General features: G+C 36.6%; 1 protein-coding gene across 1 annotated transcript; it reads left to right on the top strand.

Moving 5' to 3' along the window:
• Window positions 1-5,093: 5,093 nt before the first annotated feature.
• LOC137713211 (myb family transcription factor PHL7-like) lies at window positions 5,094-10,581 on the top strand. The gene is made up of 6 exons (XM_068452489.1): window positions 5,094-5,453; window positions 8,828-8,904; window positions 8,992-9,034; window positions 9,140-9,197; window positions 9,367-9,436; window positions 10,000-10,581. The coding sequence occupies exons 1-6, from the start codon at window positions 5,240-5,242 to the stop codon at window positions 10,408-10,410; spliced, it is 873 nt and encodes a 290-aa protein (XP_068308590.1). The 5' UTR covers window positions 5,094-5,239; the 3' UTR covers window positions 10,411-10,581.
• The last annotated feature ends 249 nt before the right edge of the window (window positions 10,582-10,830 follow it).

The following is a 10,830-nucleotide window of genomic DNA, read 5'->3' as shown; positions in this document are numbered from 1 at the left end:
AAAGCAGTTATGGATATGCTTGACATTAACACTTGTAATGATGCGGTTCCCCAAGATATCTCTCCCTTTTTTCTTTTTTTTTTTTTAGTAATTTGAATTCTTTAACTTAATAACAAAGAGTAGTTTTGCAAGGCTACATCGAAATCCCCAGTGATGAGCTTAATTACACAACATGGTTACATAATAAATAAATATGAAGAACAACATGAGTGAAATTAAAGTTCACAGAAGAAACCCCCTTGGAGCAATTCTGATATTGAACTTCTCTAAGAACAGCGCAATTGCGTGGTTTCTTCGATGGCAGCATATGGTGAAGGGAAATAGGGTTTTGTTTCTGGAAGAAAGGCCAAAGAAAGAGAAGAGAGATAGCTATGGGCGACCCTCAAGGGGGCTTGTGAAAAAGTGATATGAAACCCTAGTATTTATAGGCTAAATGGGGTTATAGCTGATTGCAAAGTGATCCCAACCATTAAGCCAAAGTTTTGAACGTTTTTCCTTATTTGGCTCCTCCAAATCAGGCTAGATATTCCAATTCCTTTCCTATTCTGCTCCTGGTCTTCTAACAAGCCAAATTCATCTTGGATTCTTTATTTGGGCTTCAAAACAAGCCACTAAATTTCTTTCCACATTTGAATAAGGGTCAACCCTAAAAATGGCATGTTTTCACTTCTTTTGCCTTCAAATTGATCCTAAAGTACATGTAATTGCACACTAACACAAAATAAGGTAAAATGCAACTAGTTTAACTCAAAAATATCACAAAGAGACTAGAAATGGATGGTATAAATGCATGAAATATATGAATTATCAAATACCTCCAAACCTGGTTTTTGCTAGTCCTCAAGCAAAACTATAAATAAAAGCACACAAAAACAATAAAATCTAACTATACCACTTTTGCTAGCTAAACGATTGCACTGAGCATGTGCAACAAGCCTTTAAACCTCTAGGTGTCCCTAGTAGGAGGAGTTGTGTCTCCTGAGGGTTTACAGCAATGACGCCCACAAACATCTATAGACTCTGCAAACAAATTGGTTAAATCATACTTGAAACAAACTAATAAGAACCAATGAAAGCTTAGTCATACATCCAAACCAAAAGTCTGCCACTTCAAAGAATCGTATCATGTGTAAAGTGTAAAAATATTACTCCATGACTCATGACTTCAAAGACAGCATACTCAAATGCTAAAGATAGAATTCGCTTCAACTCTATTCCTCACAGATATCACTCAAATTTTCACTCAGATCCTAAAGTGTAATCTCTCCACAAACATATGTGAGTGAAATTATGTAAAAGGGAATCAAAATTCTCACATATGAAATATGAAATAAAATCATAATTTCTGAACAGATCTCATGAAATGAATCAAACACTAAGAATACGGATAGCACACGTACTTACCAACACCTATTAATACATCCCCAAAGATCAGCTAGGTCTTTCACAAGGTTGTAATGTAAGGCTTAGGCTATGGGCTATGATGGAAAGGATATGAAATACTAGAGCTTAGGACATACCAAAGTGTCTTTGTTATGAAATAAGCAAGCTCTTCACTTGAATTGGTCTTTGTTATTTGTTATTGGCATCCATGACCATGCATGATAATAGGAAGATTTGGGAATTGCATCTTCTTTGATTTTTTTCTATAACTTTTTTTTTTTTTTTTTTGCAATTCCAGCACATGTTACCTCGGTACACACCATGTTCTTGATCTAGAGCTCAATCTATATGTGTCTTCATCACTTTAGTATTCCCCAAACTATAAGGTATGGTTGTAATGGGCTAAGATGGGTAGAGTTTGGTATGGGTGATGAAAGAACTAGGCTAAAAGTGTTTGGCTGCAACAAGGGTGAATGGAGCACACAAAGGGATAGGAATTAGGCCTCTTAGTGGTTAAAACATGCATAGCCTAACATCGTCTCAATGAGTTCATTCATAGGTGATAATAAACACATGTAATCTGCAACATAGGATTATTCTTAGCATTCAATCAAAGAAAAATAATGAGATCATTCAAAGTGAAATTGAAAGAAAAAGATAGGAATAGAAACATTGTAAACCCTCTCAAAGAAGCAAATAGGCTAAAAATAACTCACTAGGGTAGTCTCCACTATTCTTCTTCTAGAATTTGCGCATGGTACTTTAACCATCATAATTCCAAGAGTAACAACTTTGTAAAAGAAAGTAAGATATGAAACTTTTTCATGACAACACTGTAGTTTTGATTGTAAACATAGCCCTCATATACATTCACATTAGTAAGCAAAAGTAAACTTAACCAAAACTAAAAACAATGAAACTTTTCAATCCCACACCCCCAAGCCTAAACTAAGCATTGTCCTCGATGCATAAAAATGAATGGAATGCATGCAGTGTAAATAGGCAGAATGTGTGGAATAAAATAAAACTAAAAGACACAAATAAAATGAAAGAGCACAAACCCAGCTAGGTTGCCTCCTAGCAAGCGCTTTATTTAACGTCTGGGCAAGACACGGTGGGTATGATGGATGAATGCCTAGGGTGGCAGGAAGTCAAGGTATCTCCGAACCTTGGTCGAAATAAGTGGTTTCTTTCGAGGGACTTTGAATATGGTGTGTTGAATTTCCATAAGGACTTGATTGTGATGGTGTTTTTGTCTCTCCCTGTGAAGAAAATGCAAGACCATATCTTCTTCCTTTGTTTGAGATGGCAGCAAGGTCTCATTATCAAACTTCAATTCTTTTCCTTCTTCAAATGGCAGCAAATCATCTTCCAAAGGCTCCAAATATGGCACCTGAAAAGATGTAAAACAACATGGAGAAGCCGGCACGGATTTTGAAAAACATTCAATTAAATTAGAGGATAGAGGGAGAGCTTCAAACACTATGTCCGGCATAGTTTCACCAAGCACATCTGTGGGTGACTCATCATGATTTTGTTAACAAATCTCCCTGGAAAAGGAATTGGTGAAACATATGGCTTAGGAGGAATGAAAGGCTCTTCATCTTCGTAAAGCTCAGGAACTTCATGAAAATATGCACAACAAGCTTTGTTTGGTTGTTCCTCCTTCTCTTCTTGATCATCACCACCGAATTGATGTATATTTAACGCTTGGACAATCTACCCCAATTGAATTTCCAACTTGGTAAGTGAAGTGAAGTGTTCTTGAATCATGCTACTCGTTGATTGTTGAAATTGTAAAGTGCTTTGAGCAAGTAGCTTCAAAGTGTCCTCCAAAGTAATGTCAAAGGATTCCTACTGTGATGGAGGTGCAAATGCTTGATTTGGAGCTTGTATGTTGTTCCAAGAGTCATGATGAAATTTTCTCCAAGCGGGGCTATATGTATTTGACAATGGTTTCAGTGGCCCTTCGTTAGAGAAACACATGCGGTGTGAGTGCTCTCGAACAACTGTAGGAAACTCATCTCTCCTTGGGCAAAATTGAAGAGGATGGCCAGTTTTAGCACATAACGGACATTCGTCGTACATCTATCTATGCCACCTGAAATCAAACAACCTAAAATGTAAATTAAAAATCTAAACTAAGAAAAGAAAAACAAATAGGGTTTATAAAGCAAGCAATTATAGGGGACTGAAATTAGTCCCCGGCAATGGCGCCAAAATTTTGTTGTGTTCCTTTCAAGTGCAAATATAAGGATAGTATAATGGCACAAGTAAGGGTGTCAAACCACAAGGACTGATTAGAACTCTACAAATTACTAACCTTATGCGAACCCTAACTAAACAATGAAACTAATAAATTGAGTTTGGATTTTGATTTGAAAAGTAAAGTAACTTAAAATGCAAGAGAATCTAAATATGAATAATAGAATGATTCAGAAACGATGGGAATGGAACTAGGGATATCAATTTCACCATTACAAGCCAATTCCATGAAAATTATGTCAAAACGCATTCAACTCTACAATCCACAACAAGGGTTTATTTTACTCATTTATGATCATCCATTTGATGTGTGGTTGTGATCAAGTACACCTAATTTGCAACCTAGTTGTGATGTTCAACTTAGATTAGCAAGTAAGAATCCATTAAGAACAAGAAAATTTCAAAGAACCAAAGAAATCACACAGCAGGATATATGCATAGCAGTTTATTCATTCATTCGCATGTCTACCAAGATTAAGCATGAAGTGTACTATAACCTTGATCAAATAATTCATAAGCATCCCCTAATGGTGATCAAACATTAAGATTAACAAACAAATGAAACTATAAAATTAGTGAATGAACCAAGAACACAAATTAGTAATTTGAATACTTTAACTTAATAACAAAGAGTAGTTTTGCAAGGCTACATCGAAATCCCTAGCAATGAGCTTAATTACACAACATGATTACATAATATATATAAATATGAAGGACAACATGAGTGAAATTAAATTTCATAGAAGAAACCCCCTTGAAGCAATTTTGATGTTGAACTTCTCCAAGAACAGCGCAGCTGCGTGGTTTCTTCGGTGGCAGCAGATGGTGAAGGGAAATAGGGTTTTGTTTCTGGAAGAAAGGCCAAAGAAAGAGAAGAGAGAGAGCTCTGGGCGACCCTCAAGGGGGCTTGTAAAAAAGTGATCTGAAACCCTAGTATTTATAGGCTAAATGGGGTTGTAGCTGATTGCAAGGTAATCCCAACCATTAAGCCAAAGTTTTGGACATTATTAAATTAATAATAAAAATTATTTGATGTGTATTAAATAATATAATATTATAGGTGTTAATTATCCTTCTTTTAGTCTATTACTGCACTAAACGCTTTACTAAGTGAGTTCAGCTTAGTTTAGTCTAAGCCAATTTTACTTAGTCCTGGAAGCTAGTCTAGTTCGAAATAGTCCGGCGCAACAAACATAACCTTAATGTAGATAATATCATTTGTTTACAAATAAAAAGTTAAAAATAAAAAAATAAAAATAAAAATAAAAACTAAAATAAAATAAAATAAAAACTAAGTGGCTAATGGTTTGTTTTAACATGCTTTTAAAATGACTTTTAATCCCACCGCCTAAAGGTGAAGGGTGAGAGATACGCGCGGTTTGGGTTTGAGAAGGCAGAGGCAAATATTACGAAAAGCATTTTTGTCCTGGCTTCCGACCTCGATACGCGCCGTTTGACTAAATTGCAGGCCTCCAATCCAGTCCAGTCCAATGAGAGACAGATAAAGCTTCCAATTTCAACTCCCTCAACAGAATCTTATGATCACCTCTCTCTCTCCGATTGGGTGTTGTAACTGGACAGAGTCTTGAACATGTATCACGCCAAGAAGTTCTCGACGGCGAGCTTGGTCCCGCACAAACCCCAGAGCTCGGAAGAGCTTGCGATCGTCGGGGCTGTCAGCGGCGGTTCCTCCGCCAAAAGTCCAACGCCTTCTGGCGGGGGAAGCGGGAAGCAGCGACTCCGCTGGACTTCAGATCTCCACGACCGCTTCGTGGATGCCATTACTCAGCTTGGCGGACCAGATAGTGGGTATTTTCTTTTCAGTAAACGTTTTATTTCCTGTTTTTTTAATATTTATGTCCTTTGTTTCCATTGCAATTTTGACATGGCCCTTCCTTAAAACTGAACCAGTCCTTCAATTGAATCGATTTCCTCGAATTTTTCCTTAGTTTTTTAGAAGAATTTTTAATTATCCTGTATTTTTTTTCTCATTTCTGCCTTCTTTGTAGTTGATTTGTAAAGATATAAGATCGTAGACAAATTTTTTTGTGGAGTTTAACCTCCAAAATTTGTTAAACCTCTAATACGACGACAAGAATTCATGCTCTTTTTTATCCAAATCATGTTCATACTCAGCCGCTTTGGGCCTCTTTGATAGCCACTATGCTTCTGGTTTTAATATTTTGTGTTTTTAGTTAAAGATAGGGGGGAAATGTATGGGAAAAGGAGGGGAAGAGGTAGCCGAGGGGGTTGAGGAGGGGAAGAGGTAGCCGGGGGGTTGAGGAGGGGAAGAGGTAGCCCGGGGGGTTGAGGAGGGGAAGGTTGAAGGAACCACTTATGATGATCTGGTGCAAGGTTGAAGGAACCCTTGCACTGGATGTAACCAATCTCTTCCCTAATCAATTTTATGCAGTAAAGGGAGTCTACCAGTTGTGACCTCTGCTATTGTCTTATGGACCCGAAAGCAGTAGAGTGACCAATCTGTGGGATTCCAGTGATTCACTTCCTTCTCGCTGGAGCTGAGTAAGATACTCTCTTCCTTTGGCATCATGATTGTGGCCACCAATGGTCACAGCATAGGATCCGGATGCGTTCTAAATATTTCTGACTGAAAGAAATTACATTTATTTTGTTCATTTCCATCACAAGGTGCAGGGCTGTCCACGCTACTGACTCTTTTAATGATTTCGTTTATTATCTTGTTCTTCTCTAAGTTTACGATTCTCACCTGGGTCGGACTTCTCATAAATCATGGTTATAATCTGGGCACGAAGTTGCACTATTGGTAGAGCATTCTGTTTAGGCAACTTCGGTCGTTCAACCAGTTGTGAATGATTGGCCATTTGTTTGGGGAGCATTGTCTTTTATGATCATGGCCTCCACTTGTCCCCTCAATGCTTACTTGTATATTGGTACTCTAGTGGCTCCCTCATAGGTCAGGGTACTGGAAATACTACCCAACTTATATTATCTTGTATAAAGGTCCAAAGACATGTGATCTGGAGGTTCTCAGTAAAGATTTGTTTCGGCCACTTAATTTTTCTGCTTTGTCTTGTGTTTGGACCTGCGGAGGATTCTGCAACCATACTTGAAACTGGTCCTCCTTAGGTCTGCACAACCATCTGCTCCTGTGAGCACTTTGACCATGCCTTTTAAGATTAATAAGGAAAGAAGAAAACCATTATTGAGAGAAAACCATTATTGAGCAGTTACTCCTGCTGCTCTGCTACCACTTTCATGTTGAACTTTCTATCATGCTGTTGCTTGGTAGACTGGGTGGCGCAAAGTTCCAACTGATAGAACTGTCAATGTCATTACCAGTTCCTCAATATTTAAATGATGCTTGCGGAATATTATAGTTTTCAAGTTTGAAAGGTCCTCATTGTTTTTATTTAAAGGGAAAGTCAGAGTTTATAACTTTGTCTTGCAATTCATATTGTTTTGTCAGTTTTTAAACAGCAGGATTCATGATTAGTTTGCTTTCGAAAGTGAACTCCTCGTTCAATAATTTTGTACAGTTTTATTTTGGGAGTTTTAATGAAAAGGGCTTCTATAATAATTTTCTTAACCAAAAGCATTATAATAACTTTATTTAATGAAAAAGACAGAAAGCTTCAATGAAAAAGGCTTCTCTAAACTTTTTTAAAACTAAAAGCACCCTAATAACTTTATTTAATGAAAAGGACACAAATTACATACATCAAACCCTAAATATTGAAACTCTCACTCTGATAATTATTATCATCATCACCTTCTTTTCATATTATATGTGCCATCTTGAATTAGTTTATTAATTCACCTTAATTTCATTCCATATAATATCCTCTAATTGCACTTATATTCGTACGTACTGCCATTGAATAGTAACTGTCACCAGCAAGAATTATGAGTATAATATATGTATGTACAGTTGTTATAAATGAATTATATTATATATTACATACAAAGTTTTGAAGCCCTTTTCATTAATTTTCCTTTTTATGTTTAATGTTTTGTTAGGGTGCTGTTATTGGCGCTCCAAAATTTGAAAGAAAAATACTCTTATGAGGAGTGCACAATGAATTTTTTGGGGTTTCAATAACAACACCTTTTAATTATGTTTCTTATGAAATAAAAGGAAATATTCAAATTGTTCTTTGTTTGTTAATATCGTAACTGACTCTATTTAGTTGTCCACTTTAAAATCCTAGGTTGAATCAAAGTCAGAGTTTTTGGAGAGATATTAATTTATTTTTGTCCAGCGTATTTTTATTTTTCACTATGTGGTAGTTAGAACTTTGTTAAATTGTAGTACTGTTTTTTGTGTGGATATTTTGCTATTGTGATGTACTTTTTGTTAAATTGTAGTTAGAACTTTGTTAAATTGCTGGCAGTAAACTCGCTCAGGCATAACCATGTTTTTTATTGTTTGATGAAGAGCCAAGGAAGTTGTGTTGAACCATTAATTCCATTGTTTTTCTCACCTTCACATATCTTCTGTATTATTTACTACGGGTAACCATCTATAGTCTAGCAAAGAATTTAAATTATCATGTTGTACTGTAAGGTACACATTCGTGTGGGTAGTTAACCGTATAATTAACCCCGTCTTGAATTTCTAGGACTAGGAGGTTTTTACTATTCACTGGGATTTATTGTGTGATGGTTACTGTTGCTTTCTGTTAATTTATTTTGAGGAATTCTGATTGATATTGGTCATTTGAATATTTCTCATATCCTTGAGTGTAATGATTCTGTGTTTTCTAAATCAACTTTTGATTCCTTATCGACGAGTTGTACATTTCTTTTGAGTTAATAAATCGAAAAAATAAATTGAAAAAATAAATGCTCTCCCAGCATTTTTTTTTTCTCAGCTGTGGTTTACTTATTTCATCTATATTCGTAATTCTGTTTAAGGATTGATTGTCTTTAAATTTTTAATTCTTATTGAAGTGGATGTGTTTTGATTTACATGTGGTAGCTAATCATGCTTTGCAAGCTCAAGAAAAAAATGTAGGACTGGATTAAATTGTCCAATACTTCATTTTTGGCGTGTGGTCCAAGGGACAAATCAGTCCCACAACACTGGGATTGGTGAAATTTTTTTCCATTTCTGCTCCCACTCAAACTAGTGTTTCTAATTGCATTCGTGTATCCTTAATATACTTCACATATGTTCATTTTTTCCAATTTTCTTTAGGGGCAACACCTAAAGGTGTTCTGAGAGTGATGGGTGTTCCCGGACTAACTATTTATCATGTGAAAAGCCATTTACAGGTGTGGGTTTCCTTGCTACACTATATTACATATTTAGGGAGATTTATATGTTCTTATTTTTAACAATGCAATTATTCTTTTGTATAGAAGTATCGACTTGCAAAGTACCTGCCAGAGTCTCCAGCTGATGGTAAAGGCTTCTCCCTACATCCATATATTTTATTTCAGCAATAGAAAACTTGTTTGTACCTAATGAAAATATGAATTTGAATGGAGTACTGTTTCTGACTTATAGGTTCTAAGGACGAGAAGAAGGGTTCTGGAGACAGCCTCTCTTGTTCAGATTCTTCTCCGTGGGTACCTTTTCCTTTACCTTATATTGGTTATACAGGTTTATGAACACTTTTTGTCTCTTAAGCTTTAATGACCAATATCATCATTTTCTTTACTTGCAAAATCATCTCTCTCATGCATATTAATGACTCCGCATCTAACGTTCCATAAAATCTTTGAATTGCTCAGCGGAGTGCAAATTAATGAGGCATTGAGGATGCAAATGGAAGTTCAGAAGCGTCTTCATGAACAGCTTGAGGTAAAGTCTCTTTTTGTCACTTCACCTTACATTGCTGGAAGAGGGATGCAGTCTGGCCTGCAAAATCTTCTCACTTCACCATACATTCCTAGAATAATAAATTAAGGGTTTTTATCACAAATGGTCCTGAGATTGATCAAACCCATCATTTTGGTCCTTCACTTTCACAATCAATCAATGTCGTCTCTGACATTCACTACTGCACATTAATTTGGTCCTTCCATTAAGTTTCCGTCAACTATTCTACTAGTTTGTATGTGGGACCTACAAATCCAATGAAATGGTGACACGTGGATTACACAAAATAAGGGGTTTTATCGCAAATGACCCTTGACATTGATCCAACTCCTCATTTTGGTCCTTGAGTTTCAAAAATCAATACATTTGGTCCCTGACCTTCAATACCGCACGTCAAGTGCAAGTGTTAAGTATGACAAAAGCTTGTAATAAGCTGCTCTTGTATGCGATGTATTGTTATGGTTATTGTCATGTTGTTCTGGTCTGTGTCTAGACATGTGTGGGCTATACTAAGAATTTTTCTAATGTCTGAAAAACCGATTCAGGTTCAAAGACAGTTGCAAATGAGAATAGAAGCTCAGGGCAAATACTTGATGAAGATCATTGAGGAGCAGCAAAAGCTTGGTGGTGCACCCAAAGCGTCAGATGTGTTACCATCAGCTGAGGATAAGCAGAAGCCAGCTCAGTTTGAGACAACGGGAGATGCATTGGCCACACCCTCATCTCCCCATAAGAAACAAAGGGTGGATGACCCGTTGCCTGACAGTTACGCCACATCTAATCTGCCTCTAAAAGCTGACCAGAAGAACGAATATGTGGGTCAGTGGGATCGAGACCTGTATGGAAGTGATGGCGGATATGGATTTGGCTTGCAAACAGAGTTTAAACAAACAGATGGCAGTGCTGAGCAGAAATCGCCTATGGAGTTAGATGCCTTGTGTGGTTCAAAACAATAGGAAGGAATCACCATTGTTGGTAGTCATTTATGAAGCAGCATTGTGCAATTAATTAGAAACCCTGTTATGTATACCGCATAAATATACATGCGATCGATTTGTAATTATACAATGTATGTGTACAAGTAGCATGTAAGCTCCAACTCCCCAAAACATAATTTTGTTTAGTTAGTTGAAGTTCTCTCATCGACGTTGAAGTGAGTGATTGTTTTAGATGATGTTTTTGCAAATATTCAGGAAGACATTGTTGCATTTCACTTTGAAAATGTGCGTGCTGCTATTGTCGTTTTAGGTACCATCTCTGGGATTTCTACTTCGGTTTTTTTTTTCGGTTGGATTAAGAATCCAAATTCCGCTTGTTTAACAAAGCATCTATTATATTAACATCTCACAAATTGTTGAATGCATCCCATGTTTGCA

This window comes from Pyrus communis, chromosome 13, assembly GCF_963583255.1.
Source record: "Pyrus communis chromosome 13, drPyrComm1.1, whole genome shotgun sequence".
Lineage (NCBI taxonomy): Eukaryota > Viridiplantae > Streptophyta > Magnoliopsida > Rosales > Rosaceae > Pyrus > Pyrus communis.
Note: the sequence above shows the minus strand (reverse complement) of the source record. Positions and strands in the feature narration are given on the sequence as shown.